The following is a 15,719-nucleotide window of genomic DNA, read 5'->3' on the forward strand; positions in this document are numbered from 1 at the left end:
CAATTTTAACTAAAACTGTATCCCTTCTAGACAAAACCTCCGAAGTGGTGCATTAATTTGGCAGCCATGGAGCTCTCGACAGAGTAGCGAACTTCTGAGACACACACTCTTGACCCATCAACTCCACAAATTAACAAACGCTTCGGCGCCAGTGGTAGTACACTTGGCCTATACAGGCGTCCACTGCAAACTGCACTTTTTCCTCTTTATATTTGCTTAAATAGGCCTGGGTAATAGAGAAGGTTGTGCTTTCAAACGAGTTTCTCTCATTCTCTTTCATCTGAAATGACATTTATTTTTGCATTGTCACATGCTTCTTCCGTCTGTGTGCCAACAGCCTATTATATATCTTTATCTGTCTCGGCGAAAGAAAATGACCAAAAATGGTCACAACGCTACACTGCTGGCCTTGTCTAGTCGACGCTAGGTTGTAAAATGTTTAAACAAGTGTTCAACCTAAGCCTGGCAATGAATCATCGCTCCCTGACACATAATTTGCATGTTAGCCCTGTGTCGACAAAGAAGGTGTGTACTCTGAAATGTCAACAACTGTCACACCGCATCTCCACCGATGAACCATGAAAAAATAAAATCCTAATCGAGTGAAACATTGTGACCATCGGTGGTAACACAATATAGAACTAAATAATACTGAAACTTTACTACATCCGTTATAAAACATGTACTATTCAATTAAAAATAAAACCTGTTATCTGCCAACCTACTATGAAAAACTTTAATCCCTTCCACCGAAAATCCAGACAGTTACTTTAACCTCTGTCGAGAACCAGGAAACAGTAACATCTAAAGACAAAATGTTAACAAGAACACAAAGTAACATTACATGTTCTACTGCACTTACCTCTCTGAACGCGTTGTTTCCCTTATAAATGGCAATTGTGTATCAATTCCTTTCTGCCAAATTAATTGAATGATTCCAGCTTCGGAACTTGGAAGAGTCTCTTTGACAATTGCGTGAGCCACGCTCTCTTGTCCAACCGGGAAGGACATTCTCTGACGTCCCACCCCTCCTTGCCCATCTCGCCAATGATAATCGCTCTCTCGTGTCGCACAATGTGCACACTTTCAGATTGATTGACACACGCAGGTGATAAGAGTGGGTATGCAAAATATACCATACGCAATGCTTTTCCGATGTTGAGTGGTGCCACCTGACACTATGATGACATTGGCAGATGTCAGGCTCTACTTTTTTGTTTCTCACACACACACACACACATCACCTGACTCTGGTTGGCACAAACAAAATCAGATATTACATTCATTTTTATTCCTTGCATATTAAGACTGTACAGAAATTAATAAAACTTGGAATTAAATGTGACCTAAGCAGCATCAAAAACCATGTCCATTGCCTCACAGGTTTGGTTTCTCCACAGGTCTAGGATCAGCTGATTGGTGTTAAGACGATTCTTCACACACACACACACACTGCAGGTTTCCAGACCGACTGACTCGGGATCAGAGAATAACAGAGATCCTCTGATACACCAGGCAGCACATCAGTTTCTCAAGTCTCCAGACAGGAATACAGAACTGCATCATGGGCACTAAGAGGAGCAAATCCACACACCAGGGCCATATAGTACAACATGTAAACCATAACATACTACACAGTCCTACATATTTGGTAGAATATTTAACAGGTGACATGTACCGTAGCTGAAAGGAAATTATGTTGTCAGAAAACAGTTTGGCAAACATCTTCTATTTTGGAGTCAAACTATGTACAGTATCTAATGTATGTAATGACAAGACTCATACTTACACCGCTTCACACGCTGTGTTTAACATCTTAGCTGGTGAGAGAAAAACAGAGGATAAAGAGTGAAAAGGAGGAAGAGAGAAACACATCCAGAGAGAGATGCAGGAAAGAGAACCTCACCCTCGTGCCCCTCTCTCCCTCTCGTAGTGTCTCAGTCAGTCAGTCCAGTATCTCCTTGATGCACCAGCAGCAGAGTACGAAGTAGAAGCACTCCTTGAGGGACTGGATGAAGCCATAGGCAATGTTCCCACCAAGGAAGTTCTTCCCTCTGCCTAGGCCCATGGCCATGTCACGCAGGTTCTGCCCGAGGGAGGAGGGCATGGCCTGGGGGAGAGGACGCTGGGGGTGCATGGTTCTGTGGCACTGCTCCACACGGAGGACAAGAGGAAGAAATTATAGAAATGGGAGATGAGAGGAATAGGGGTCAGGTCAATCCCAAAGGAGTTGAGGAGGAAAGGAAGAGGAGAAGACCAGGGTTGGACTGGGTGTGAGTGGACAGAGAGCTCCTCCTATAGTGACATCAACACTACCAACACCAGGGGGTGTTCTCTCAGCTCCTGATCTTTCTCTATTCTATTCTTCTACACTCTGGAACACAGACACACCAGTCACCCCTGGTTGTGAAACATTCTGTTCACTGGCTCTGGGTGTGTTCTGCACCCCACCACCCCTCTCTCTGCATCTCTAGGGTTTTTGCCAGTCTGGAACAGACTAGCTCGGTGCTCTCCGTCTCTCCCTATGTAAAGCATAATCTATCCACCACACCTACAGTACACCCCTCAGGATAGTTCCAGTATCACCTGCTCAATGCAGCTCTACTGTAAAAGCGCACAATATGCCTCCTCTCTTTGTCCAGGACTGTGTGACAGCCTATTGTTTCTCTCTTCTGGTAATCTGTGTTTTGTGTTCTGAACAGGTTGAAATAAGTAAGCCCCACTATTCTGATTTCTATATTGTTGGATGACTGCGTGGTGGTCATCGTCCAGGTTGAAATTATTCTGTGAATGACAGCTATAGGACATGTTCTCACCAGAGGTCTGAATATACAACATTTGCTGACATGGACCCTGCACCAATACACATTCTCTAACCCTAGACCCTACTGTACACCTTGGCACTTAATGTAGAGGCACAACTAGCCTCCCCCTCCCCCTGTGGTAATTCAACTAGCCTCCCCCTCCCCCCTGTGGTAATTCAACTAGCCTCCCTCTCCCCCCTGTGGTAATTCAACTAGCCTCCCCCTCCCCCCTGTGGTAATTCAACTAGCCTCCCCCTCCCCCCTGTGGTAATTCAACTAGCCTCCCCCTCCCCCCTGTGGTAATTCAACTAGCCTCCCCCTCCCCCCTGTGGTAATTCAACTAGCCTCCCCCTCCCCCCCGTGGTAACTCAACTAGCCTCCCCCTCCCCCCTGTGGTAATTCAACAAGCCTCGTCCTCCCCCTGTGGTAACTCAACAAGCCTCGTCCTCCCCCTGTGGTAACTCAACAAGCCTCGTCCTCCCCCTGTGGTAACTCAACAAGCCTCGTCCTCCCCCTGTGGTAACTCAACAAGCCTCGTCCTCCCCCTGTGGTAACTCAACAAGCCTCGTCCTCCCCCTGTGGTAACTCAACAAGCCTCCGTCCTCCCCCTGTGGTAACTCAACAAGCCTCGTCCTCCCCCTGTGGTAACACAACAAGCCTCCCCCTCCCCCTGTGGTAACTCAACAAGCCTCGTCCTCCCCCTGTGGTAACTCAACAAGCCTCGTCCTCCCCCTGTGGTAAGTAACTCAACAAGCCTCGTCCTCCCCCTGTGGTAACTCAACAAGCCTCGTCCTCCCCCTGTGGTAAGTAACTCAACAAGCCTCGTCCTCCCCCTGTGGTAACTCAACAAGCCTCGTCCTCCCCCTGTGGTAAGTAACTCAACAAGCCTTGTCCCCCCCTGTGGTAACTCAACAAGCCTCGTCCTCCCCCTGTGGTAAGTAACTCAACAAGCCTTGTCCCCCCCTGTGGTAACTCAACAAGCCTCGTCCTCCCCCTGTGGTAACTCAACAAGCCTTGTCCCCCCCTGTGGTAACTCAACAAGCCTCGTCCTCCCCCTGTGGTAACTCAAGTAACTTCTTCCTGCCCGATCCTGTCTCTTTCCTTGTCCTGTCCTCTCATAATCTCCTTGGTCGTCTCCTCGAAGTGTAGAACTTCAATTAAAACAATATATAGTCTTCACCTGTATTTAGCAGAATAAATAAGTAAAGGGGATATGTTCTATTTAATAGTTATGAATCAACATTTAAGAAAACATCACAGGAGACCAAAGAGTAAATCCAGAAACTGCATTTTAAAGCCAAACTCACCAAGAAAGATTCATGATATATGCATTTATATGCAATCTGTGATTTCAGATACAGGTGTAAACAGATGTATTTTCCCCCAAAAGAACAAGAGTATTACAACAGAACTGTAAAAAGTACAAATTTAAAATCAATATTTGTGAAGGCTAATTGAAAATAACCCTTTGGCTTTCAAAACTAAAATCAAAAAGTACATCAAAACAACAACAATATAGAAACTGTAAAAAATGATTTCCATGCAACAAAGGCAACTGTGATGAACAATGACAACGCTAGAATGCTTCACAAATGATGTAGAGGATAGATTATTCCTTTTACACACACACCTTGGAGCTTGTATACTAGTTTCCTTGTTGCCTATCCAGGACCTATAGTCACTTAAACAGTCTGTGTCTAACACAGCTGTCCCTCCTGTGTGTTTGTGACAGAATGAAGCAAAGGCCTCACACACAGAGCACACATGCCACCATGTAAGAACTACACAGCCCCCTACACTCCCAACCATAAACTCTGATCATCCACACATCCTCTCTCACAACACACACACAGAAGCACGATGAGAAAGATGAATAAAACAGTTACCTGTCCAGGCTCAGAGAGCCCTTTCTCATGACTAGAGTTGCAGAATTCAGATCACTTTCCCCAAATTCCCCGGTTTCCCAGAAATCCTGGTTAAAATAATCCTAGAATTACATGAGCGAATAAACAGGAATTCCATGAATCCTCCAACCAGGATATCTGGAAAACCAGGGGATTTTGCAACCCTCCTGATGAGACAGAAATATTTTGTACAGCAGGTGGCAGATCCCAGTTTACTCTTCACTTCCACGTTTACAGTTTGGTTTCAGCCTCCCTCAAAAACCTAGACATGGTTCATTGGCTAGAATCAAAATTGATTCAGAGAGAAAAGTATTCTGTGGGTATTACATGTGAAATTTCTGTCCCACCCATGTTATTAATAACATCTAAACAATAAAGACTTTCATTTCAGAACAAAGAACTCAAACCTACCAATTAGATCTGATGTTATTTACAGGTGGAGTGGAAATCCCTCCAATGAGAGCTGCGACATCGAGCAACCGTGACAACAACAAATGACAACAGGAAGTAAGAATGAATGTGCAATAGAGGAGCGGATTGCCATCACTGGACCTGGGTGGTGAGAGTCAGTGTCCTTTTTGAAGAGTCTTTGATGGACTGAGAGACCATGTGACAGGATCCATCGGTCCACTACATTTGGATTAGGTACATCAACTGACTGTACAATAAGCACAGTACATTAGGTGACAGACTGCACTGGAGGGAGGTGACTGCATCGAAGAAACAAGGCACGAGTAAAAGATACAAAAAATATCATGAAGAGAAGGAGGGAGAGGATGATTCCTCCACTTTCTCTCCCTCTACTATCTTCTAATTCCAAGGAAAACAACACGTCAAAGTCCAACGTCTGACCAACGTTCGCGAAGCTCCCAGATTCCGTTGTGAACAGTGCTGATAACAGTTTTCCCTGCAGTGAGCTGAGAAGAAACACATCACACACTAATGCTAATGCTAACGCTAAAAGCTAATGCTAACGCTAATGCTAACGCTAAAAGCTAATCTCCTGACCAAGTGTTGCAGCACATTTGTAGAGGAGAGAAAATCTATGCTGTGAATGCTTTGGACCGAATGCTTTCGGCATTAAACACACTTCATCCAGTATGCCCCCCCCAACCTCTCCACCCCCTACCCGTCCAGACAGAGACATGGCCATAGATTGTCAAGGCAAACAGATATTAACAACAAATCCATTGAAAAGCAAGAAAATATTGGCATTAATCCGAACTACGATTCCAACACAGCACCGATTAAATTGTGACAGCCGCATTTGGGTTGACTGTGACATCGTCGTAGAATTGGTTTTGAGCTCTTTCAGATGACATCGTGTCTAAGTCTGATGACATCTCTAGATGTGGAACCTCCCCCCTGCCCCTTCCCAGTCTTCTCTCCATCCCTCTCTATGTAAAGACACTATACTCCCAATGAAGGTACACATGACAGATACAGACTAACACACTGTATGTTGGTGTATGAGTCATCTCCATGGTTTCTGCTGCCCCAGTCCAACCAAGTCCACTTTCTTTGTCATGATCAGAGCAGAAAGGTAAGACCAGTCCCATGCAGACAGAAAGGTAAGACCAGTCCCATGCAGACAGACAGGGAGACCAGTCCATTGTAGACAGACATGCGGATGTCGGATGGGCATGAATCACATCCTTTTTATCAAACTCCACCTTCGGAGGCCGGAAAGAAACCGTGTCCATATTTGGACAGACGGAGACAATGGTTGTTGGCATAGCAACCCCCTTTTTGCATACAGAGACGTCCTCCGTGACATCACCAGGTATCACTCAGGGGGTCAATGGTCAAAGATGAAAAGTATTTTAATGGGAGTGGCTTGAGGGTGAGCGAGGGCCCTGATTGGTGTGGACACAAAAACGTCTATGCATATTAACAGGAGGCCTGATCTCAGTCATGATTGGTTATTCATGTGTTCCACTGATATTTGATTGGAGGGTCCATGTCCGAGCTCTCTGATGAGTCCAATCATCAGACAAGTCTTTGGAGTGCTTCTGTGACGGTGAGAGAAACTGTTTCCTCTGCCATGTCTGGATCAAGACCTCTCCCCCATCCCTCCATTCCTTTCTCTACGTTTCACTCCTCCCCTCCAAGGTCCATAGTCCTCCTTTACTATGATTGTATCATTTCTGAATTATTCTATGGCATGATTTAATTAATAATGCTCCGTTTTTTACTAAATTGTATTAATTTCTGTCCCAATGAGAAGGAAAATAAAGTGTTCCAAGGTGTTACTCCCACGTTCTTTGGAGGGATGGAGGGAGTGGACCTCGATGACAGAAGGATGAACAGAAGGAGGGATCACGGAGGTAACAGTGAGTCGTCCAGGAGGAGAGGAGGGTGTGAGGAAAAGCAGAGAACAAATGATTTTGGCAGAAAGAGTGACAGAGGTGTTTTTTTGGCTTTCCTTAATGTTGTCAGCACTGCTTATGTGTGTAGTGTTTCTGAGAGTGTGTGTGTGTGTTGCATTGCTGTATTTGTGTGTGTGTGTTCAGGCCCTGTGCTCCACTGGTTGTTGCAGACACACCTCACTGCCTGCTGATACGATGGGCAGTCTGTTGTCCATGTGGTAACTGATCAGGTGGCTCACACTCTCAAAGTGGTGGTCTTTGGTACGTACCTGAGGAGTAGGACAACACACACACACACACACACACAGATAGAGAAAGGGTCAACAAAACATAGCACGTCACAGCTGATAAGTGGGAAGGGGTCGGATGGCTCGCTCTAACTCAGACACCTCTCCCTGCAACTCACCACTCCCTCTGGGTCGACCAGTAGTAGGTGCTTGGGCTGACCCCCCTGTTGTCCAGTGAGGACGTACTGTCCAGGGGTGGTGCCTGACTCTCGGACCAGGAAGTCTCCATCACGGGTCAGCAGTCTCTCAGCCTGCCTGCGACTCAGGCTGCCGTGGAACCAGGCCTCGCACTGCAGCTGTTCCACCAGAGGGGGCGCCGCTGAGACCCCCAGACCTGATACACCCAGGGAATCATCAAACGGCTCTGAGAGGAGAAGGAGAGAGGGCACAGCTAGAGAGACGTTGTGAGACTATACGAACAGACCAGATTCATTCTTGATACCAATATACCAATATTCTAATTTCCCCTATGTCCAAACCCAAATTAATAATCTAATGACTTCTACTGTAGTGTAATTACTGCAATATAGCTGATAACCATTCTAATTAGTCTTATCTGAGATGACTGATAGTGACTGCTATAGACTGCAGGGCCAGTTGATGTATTGTACACAGACTCTAGCTGATAGGGCCAACTGGGACTCACTCATGTCGAACGCATCTCTGTGAGCGTTGCCATTGGCTGCAGCTGTTGTGGGGCGGGGTTTATCCACATTGACGTATGAGGGGTCATCACACAGGTCCCGCCCTCCCTCCTTTGCTCCCACTGAAACAACCAATCAGAGGAGTTTAATCACATAACTGTCTGTCGGTATCACCTGGGAAGTGGGAGGAGATGGATTTAGATGAAACCTACTACAACTACTAAGGACATGGTGACCTCTAGTGGACAACATTTACATTTACATTTAAGTCATTTAGCAGACGCTCTTATCCAGAGCGACTTACAAATTGGAAAGTTCATACATATTCATCCTGGTCCCCCCGTGGGGAATGAACCCACAACCCTGGCGTTGCAAGCGCCATGCTCTACCAACTGAGCCACACGGGACCATTGGGATATAACAACCAGAGACTTACACAACCAGAGACTTTCTGTTTAACTATTCGTCACAGACGGATCGGGCGATTTCAGCAGAGCGAGTCGACAAAGACATACAAGCGTAAATATGTACATTGCACTTCTAAATCTGAATGAGCAGGTGTTAGGGTGCTAAATATCCATATTTACAATGAACGTATTATTCAACTGCATGTACGATAGTTGAATTCCTTTGTCTCTCCTTCTCCCGCTCTTTCTTTCCCCAGCCCTTTCACTGTGTAACCAGCCGTCATATCGGGTTAGTCCACTAGGGACTTTTCATTGCGTTATGTTAGTAATCAACGCATAATCTATCCTGTGTGTGTGTTTATGTCATTCTGTGTTATTATTTAGTTAGTTAGTAAATAAATAATTAAGCCAATTTGTGTATCGCTGAATCATCATGCAGATTAGGGTTGGTGCAGATTTAAGTCAACGACGTTCAGAATGAGACTGATATGAGGTAATAATAATTAATGTATGACTAATATGATAAAGGTATATTCTGATATTCTTCAGTGAATTCGGGGAAATGGTAACTCATTAAACAAACTTTTTCTGTGGTGCCCCAAGATTGCTAATGAGTTAATTGTTACATCATTAATTTAATCACATAATCATTTAAACGTAGTAAATTGACTTGATTAAATAATTGTCATCGCATTAATGGCATTCACGTCACGACACCCTTATGGGAACACAGAGACCAGTTGACACACACTGTCCTAGAGCAACACACACTGCCCTAGAGCAACACACACTGCCCTAGAGCAACACACACTGCCCTAGAGCAACACACACTGCCCTAGAGCAACACACACTGTCCTAGAGCAACACACACTGTTCTAGAGCAACACACACTGTCCTAGAGCAACACACACTGTCCTAGAGCAACACACACTGTCCTAGAGCAACACACATTGTCCTAGAGCAACACACACTGCCCTAGAGCAACACACACTGCCCTAGAGCAACACACACTGCCCTAGAGCAACACACACTGCCCTAGAGCAACACACTGCCCTAGAGCAACACACACTGCCCTAGAGCAACACACACTGTCCTAGAGCAACACACACTGTCCTAGAGTAACACACACAGGGTCAATCTGACTCATTTCCTCTCACTGTGTCCGTGTCATTCTCTCACTGCAAGTCATTGTATTATGTGTCACCTCATATCCTTTAGCTGAGTGAGTGTGTGTGTGAGTGAGTGAGTGAGTGAGTGTGAGTGTGAGTGAGTGTGAGAGTGAGAGTGAGTGTGAGAGTGAGTGTGAGAGTGAGTGTGAGAGTGGGTGTGAGAGTGGGTGTGAGAGTGGGTGTGAGAGTGGGTGTGAGAGTGGGTGTGAGAGTGGGTGTGAGAGTGGGTGTGAGAGTGAGTGTGAGAGTGAGTGTGAGAGAGATGACTCACTTGGTAGAGGGGGAAGCGGCTGCTTGTGAATATCATTCTGACCCGGCTGTCCATAGGGCTGAAAACACACACACCAGAAGCAATTAAGATACAGATGGAAAAACATACATTACACTGACCAACTGACGAGACACACACACACTGTGAGGTGAATAAGGAGAGCGCCAGAGAGAGTGGAAGACTAAGGCCTGCTGTGATGTGAGGGTGAGACTGGGTCAGATGATTAGCCTACATACTGAACTGCTCTCTCTCCCCTGGAGCTGCAGTCTGGATTCAATACAATTGATGTGTGTGTATATACATCTCACCAGCGTAGCCCCAGGGCGGGCCCTCATGTCCACCAGTCCCCCAGGAGGAGGTTGTTTCCCGGGGAAGTTATTATAGTACGGAACATCTGCAGGGGGCGGTGCTCCCTCATCTTCCTCTTCCTCCCACGCTGAACCGTCAAACGGAGCCATCCTGAGAAAGGGGAGAGGAGTCAGAACTCAGGAGTGAGAAACACACACACACACACACACACACACACACACACACACACACACACACACACACACACACACACACACACACACACACACACACACACACACACACACACACACACACACACACACACACACACACACACACACACACACACACACACACACACACACACACCTGTCATGGGGGGTGACCAGTTTGGGGGGGTTCTTCAGGTACTGTTTGAAGCGCAGTTCGAAGGCCTGCCCTATCGTACTGATGACTTCCTGGGCCAAGCCCTCCGAACACTCCAGGATATGACACGCTGGACAGAAAGGAAGCAAAGAGGAGGGTAAACAACAGAGGTAAGGAAACAGAATATTGGCACTGCCTCACTGTCCAAAGAAAGGTACTGAAAAGGGATTGGATGTGCTGCTGGATAAATATACTGAGTTTGTGTTTATTTTTACATGGACAGTGCACATGAATCAATGTTTCAGTAAAAGTGCCGGTTTTAGCCAGCTGTGCTGCTGTGCTGCTGGATAGATCTATTGGAGGGATGACATTGATGTAAGGTACTGAACAAGGACTGAATGTGCTGCTGGATAAATCTATTGGAGGAATGACATTGATGTAAGGTACTGAACAAGGACTGAATGTGCTGCTGGATAAATCTATTGGAGGAATGACATTGATGTAAGGTACTGAACAAGGACTGGATGTGCTGCTGGATACATCTATTGGAGGGATGACATTGATGTAAGGTACTGAACAAGGACTGAATGTGCTGCTGGATAAATCTATTGGAGGAATGACATTGATGTAAGGTACTGAACAAGGACTGAATGTGCTGCTGGATAAATCTATTGGAGGAATGACTTTGATGTAAGGTACTGAACAAGGACTGGATGTGCTGCTGGATAAATCTATTGGAGGGATGACATTGATGTAAGGTACTGAACAAGGACTGGATGTGCTGCTGGATAAATCTATTGGAGGAATGACATTGATGTAAGGTACTGAACAAGGACTGAATGTGCTGCTGGATAGATCTATTGGAGGGATGACATTGATGTAAGGTACTGAACAAGGACTGGATGTGCTGCTGGATAAATCTATTGGAGGGATGACATTGATGTAAGGTACTGAACAAGGACTGAATGTGCTGCTGGATAAATCTATTGGCGGGATGACATTGATGTAAGGTACTGAACAAGGACTGGATGTGCTGCTGGATAAATCTATTGGAGGGATGACATTGATGTAAGGTACTGAACACGGACTGGATGTGCTGCTGGATAAATCTATTGAAGGGATGACATTGATGTAAGGTACTGAACAAGGACTGAATGTGCTGCTGGATAAATCTATTGGCGGGTGACATTGATGTAAGGTACTGAACAAGGACTGGATGTGCTGCTGGATAAATCTATTGGAGGAATGACATTGAGTCTCACCTCTCTGGTTGACTGGATCTTTGGCCACGTATGCTACATACTCTGCTGTGTCCTGAGGGAGAGAGAAGAGAAGAGGGGGATGGGGAGGAGGAGGAGGAAGAGAGGGTGGGAGGGGTAAATGAGAGGGAAATATGAAGAGGAGGGTGAGGAGAAAAGGGGAGAGTGGGTGAGTTGGAAGAGAGAAGGAAGCAAAGACGTTTAGTCGGAAGAGCTATTAACACACAATGATCTAGAGGGGAGGAAGAGGAGGAGGAGGAAGAGCTATTAACACACAATGATCTAGAGCGGAGGAGGAGGAAGAGCTATTAACACACAATGACCTAGAGGAGGAGGAGGAAGAGCTATTAACACACAATGATCTAGAGAGGAGGAGGAGGAAGAGCTATTAACACACAATGATCTAGAGAGGAGGAGGAGGAAGAGCTATTAACACACAATGATCTAGAGAGGAGGAGGAGGAGGAAGAGCTATTAACACACAATGATCTAGAGAGGAGGAGGAGGAAGAGCTATTAACACACAATGATCTAGAGAGGAGGAGGAAGAGCTATTAACACACAATGATCTAGAGGAGGAATTTCGGAGGAGGAGGAGGAGGAAGAGGAAGAGCTATTAACACACAATGATCTAGAGAGGAGGAATAGCGGAGGAGGAGGAAGAGCTATTAACACACAATGATCTAGAGGAGGAATAGAGGAGGAGGATGAGCTATTAACACACAATGATCTAGAGAGGAGGAGGAGGAAGAGCTATTAACACACAATGATTTAGAAAGGAGGAATAGAGGAGGAGGAGGAGGAAGAGCTATTAACACACAATGATCTAGAAAGGAGGAATAGAGGAGGAGGAAGAGCTATTAACACACAATGATCTAGAGAGGAGGAAGAGAGGAGGAGGAAGAGCTATTAACACACAATGATCTAGAGAGGAGGAAGAGAGGAGGAGGAAGAAGAGCTGGAAGAGAAAGAATACATGTCTGAGGAAGAGAGGTAGGGAGTTCCACTGACGTGGATGAAGACAAAGGAGGGAGGAAAAGAGGAAAGGAGCTAAGGAATACAGAGAGAGATGGATAGAGGAAAAGAAAGATAGACGGAGCAAGACGGAGGAGCAGCGTGACAGGGATAGAGGAGTAGACAGAGTAAAGCAGGGAGAGAGAGCGAGAGAGGAGTAGATGAGTAGATGGGTGGACAGAGTGAAGCAGGGAGAGGCAGCGTGACAGGGATAGAGGAGTAGATGGGTGGACAGAGTGAAGCGGGAGAGGCAGCGTGACAGGGATAGAGGAGTAGATGGATGGACAGAGTGAAGCAGGGAGAGAGAGAGAGGCATAGAGGAGTAGATGGGTGGACAGAGTGAAGCAGGGAGAGAGAGAGCGAGGCATAGAGGAGTAGATGGGTGGACAGAGTGAAGCAGGGAGAGAGAGACATAGAGGAGTAGATGGGTGGACAGAGTGAAGCAGGGAGAGAGAGAGCGAGGAGTAGATGGGTGGACAGAGTGAAGCAGGGAGAGAGGCATAGAGGAGTAGATGGGTGGACAGAGTGAAGCAGGGAGAGAGGCATAGAGGAGTAGATGGGTGGACAGAGTGAAGCAGGGAGAGAGAGAGCGAGGAGTAGATGGGCGGACAGAGTGAAGCAGGGAGAAAGGCATAGAGGAGTAGATGGGTGGACAGAGTGAAGCAGGGAGAGAGGCATAGAGGAGTAGATGGGTGGACGGAGTGAAGCAGGGAGAGAGGCATAGAGGAGTAGATGGGTGGACAGAGTGAAGCAGGGAGAGAGAGAGAGCGAGAGAGAGAGCGAGAGAGAGAGAGGAGTAGATGGGTGGACAGAGTGAAGCAGGGAGAGAGGCATAGAGGAGTAGATGGGTGGACAGAGGGAAGCAGGGAGAGAGGCATAGAGGAGTAGATGGGTGGACAGAGTGAAGCAGGGAGAGAGAGAGCGAGGATTAGATGGGTGGACAGAGTGAAGCAGGGAGAGAGGCATAGAGGAGTAGATGGGTGGACAGAGTGAAGCAGGGAGAGAGGCATAGAGGAGTAGATGGGTGGACAGAGGCAGAGCAATGAATAGAGTGGGGATAGAGGATAGTAAGGTGAGCGAGGGAGGGAGAGGGCTGTATGACTCACTGGGTCTCCTCCAGAAGCGAAAGAGATGGACTGCATGTGATGATTTGCAATTATCTGTGAAAAGAGAGAGAGAGAGAGAGAGGGAGGGATTTGAGCAGGTGGAGAGAGAGAGAGAGAGAGAGAGAGAGAGAGAGAGAGAGAGAGCGAGAGATCATGTTTCTCCATTCAGCAGTAGGGGTTGGTTCCATTGACAGTTAGATATAGTGTATACTAAATACCTAACTGACTGGATGATGTAATTAACACCATGTAACAGTCTGTAATAACAAACCCAGATAGATCAATAACAACAAACACTCTTTCAGGATCCATGTCGAGTGTGCGTGTGTGTGTGTGTGTCACCTGTTTGCAGTCGGAGGCCAGCAGGTTGAGGCTGCTGGTAGAGACCGTCAGGCTGATGGTCATCCCAGCAAACTGCAGGTTACGTTTCCCCAGAATGGACGTCATACAGCGAGACGACGGCTGGAGGGGGAGGGGAGGGAGGGAGAGAACTTTTAAAAGCTCTTTATTGACCATTCATGTTAAACAGAAGGCCAACAGGGAAAGAAATATTTCACCAATAAGGAAGATTAAACAGAAGCTATTCTAAAAGAAGATAACAGAGCATAGTAAACGTACTGTACAATATACAGAGAAGAATGTGTGTGTGTGAAGGCAATAGAGAGGGAGAAGCATGTCTGAGCCGTGTGTGTGTGTATATGTGTGTGTATATATATATATATATATATATATATATATATATATATATAATATATACATACATGGTCAACTTAAGCTTGTCTAGTCAAGTCCCACACAGTCCACAGTCTCCCACAGTCTCCCAGGGCCAGACATGCTTTAGCCAAACCAGTCTGTTGTGTATATAGCTGTTTTATGTAGTGTTTGGGTGGATGCTTTAAGTTTTACAGGAATGCCCCCCTCCCCATAAAGACGGGCTGGGCCCGGCCCAGTAGGAGTTGGCCTAGTCTCGGCACACACAACTTAGTCACAAGTCTCCCTCATACAAGGGGCAGTGTGTACATGTGTGAGAGAGAGACAGTGAGAGAGAAAGAGAGAGACAGAGGTAATTACCTGGAAGTACCACTGACCACAGAGTGGACAATCCAGCTAAATCCAGATCCAACAACGCCCTGACTACAGTCCTCCACTTAACACATAAATAAATAATACTCTGTGTGTGTGTGTATATTGGTGTACCTTTCTCTTGCGTTGGGCTCCTTTGGCTCCAGGCACTGCCTCACACACCACTGAGATAGCCTCTCTGAAACAACAACACGTGTGACAATCTCTCTGTAACACACTTGTGCGGATTTCACACTGTGCAGCAGATTAGATGAAATCTGGCAACATGTGACACAGACTTGATCATCCTGACAACCACACTCATCCTCACCATGGATACAAACATCACTATAGAAACCAGAAGGAAACCACCAGGATTCCAGAACATGCTAATTTAGAGATTGTGAGGGCGGTAGGCACACACACAATACTGTTAAACCTATACAGTCCTTTCAGATTGGACAACACTAAATGGGTAGCAGCTAGGGACCAAAATAGAAAAGAGAGCTGGGGGATATGAACTGGAGATAAATAATGCATTTTTATGTGAAAAGGAGGTAGCTAGTAAGAGTACATTTTGTGATTTGCAATGTTTTGAACCATATCCCTATACAGCACTTAGCTCTAACTACATGGCTCTGTTTTGTACTACCTAACCACAGTACATCTGCGTGCAGTAACTTGATAATTAGCCCTAAACAACAGCTTAAAGGGATAGTTCACCCAAATGACAAAATAACACATTGGTTTCCTTACCCTGTAAGCAGT

The 15,719-nt window shown here is 46.1% G+C and overlaps 3 protein-coding genes across 11 annotated transcripts in view; all 3 read right to left on the reverse strand.

The window, feature by feature from the left end:
• Positions 1-1,044, reverse strand: part of LOC139573242 (pre-B-cell leukemia transcription factor-interacting protein 1-like) — a 30,838-nt gene extending 29,794 nt beyond the window's left edge. The window contains exon 1 of one of the 4 annotated variants that reach the window (XM_071396480.1): positions 863-1,044. The gene's annotated coding sequence lies outside the window, so the exon portion shown is untranslated. The remainder of the gene's footprint in view (positions 1-862) is intronic. The other 3 variants (XM_071396482.1, XM_071396481.1, XM_071396478.1) reach the window with 3 other exon arrangements.
• A 399-nt stretch (positions 1,045-1,443) lies between these two features.
• LOC139573245 (lens epithelial cell protein LEP503-like) lies at positions 1,444-2,282 on the reverse strand. 2 transcript variants are annotated; one of them, XR_011674567.1, is made up of 3 exons: positions 1,907-2,282; positions 1,790-1,820; positions 1,444-1,571 (listed from the first exon to the last, which is right to left on the reverse strand). XR_011674567.1 is itself a non-coding variant. In XM_071396487.1 (2 exons), the coding sequence occupies exon 1, from the start codon at positions 2,135-2,137 to the stop codon at positions 1,946-1,948; it is 192 nt and encodes a 63-aa protein (XP_071252588.1). In that variant the 5' UTR covers positions 2,138-2,282; the 3' UTR covers positions 1,731-1,820; positions 1,907-1,945. The 2 variants fall into 2 exon arrangements, 1 of the variants encoding a protein (XP_071252588.1); XM_071396487.1 differs by lacking the exon at positions 1,444-1,571 and having other exon boundaries at positions 1,731-1,820.
• A 1,794-nt stretch (positions 2,283-4,076) lies between these two features.
• Positions 4,077-15,719, reverse strand: part of LOC139573246 (SHC-transforming protein 1-like) — a 29,402-nt gene continuing 17,759 nt past the window's right edge. For 3 of the 5 annotated variants that reach the window (XM_071396491.1, XM_071396492.1, XM_071396489.1), the window contains 10 exons: positions 15,087-15,150; positions 14,232-14,351; positions 13,890-13,943; positions 11,775-11,826; positions 10,516-10,642; positions 10,164-10,314; positions 9,856-9,913; positions 8,011-8,139; positions 7,484-7,728; positions 4,077-7,346 (listed from right to left, as the gene is read on the reverse strand). In XM_071396491.1, coding sequence (XP_071252592.1) covers positions 7,218-7,346; positions 7,484-7,728; positions 8,011-8,139; positions 9,856-9,913; positions 10,164-10,314; positions 10,516-10,642; positions 11,775-11,826; positions 13,890-13,943; positions 14,232-14,351; positions 15,087-15,150 — 1,129 coding nt within the window. In that variant the 3' untranslated portion in view covers positions 4,077-7,217. The remainder of the gene's footprint in view (positions 7,347-7,483; positions 7,729-8,010; positions 8,140-9,855; positions 9,914-10,163; positions 10,315-10,515; positions 10,643-11,774; positions 11,827-13,889; positions 13,944-14,231; positions 14,352-15,086; positions 15,151-15,719) is intronic. The other 2 variants (XM_071396488.1, XM_071396490.1) reach the window with 2 other exon arrangements.

The sequence above is a fragment of the Salvelinus alpinus genome, chromosome 4 (genome assembly GCF_045679555.1).
Source record: "Salvelinus alpinus chromosome 4, SLU_Salpinus.1, whole genome shotgun sequence".
NCBI classification, from domain to species: Eukaryota; Metazoa; Chordata; class Actinopteri; order Salmoniformes; family Salmonidae; genus Salvelinus; species Salvelinus alpinus.

Bases quoted from the DNA above. Each gene is read 5' to 3' on its own strand.
- LOC139573245 (XM_071396487.1), bottom strand. From the start codon at position 2,137: ATGCACCCCCAGCGTCCTCTCCCCCAGGCCATGCCCTCCTCCCTCGGG.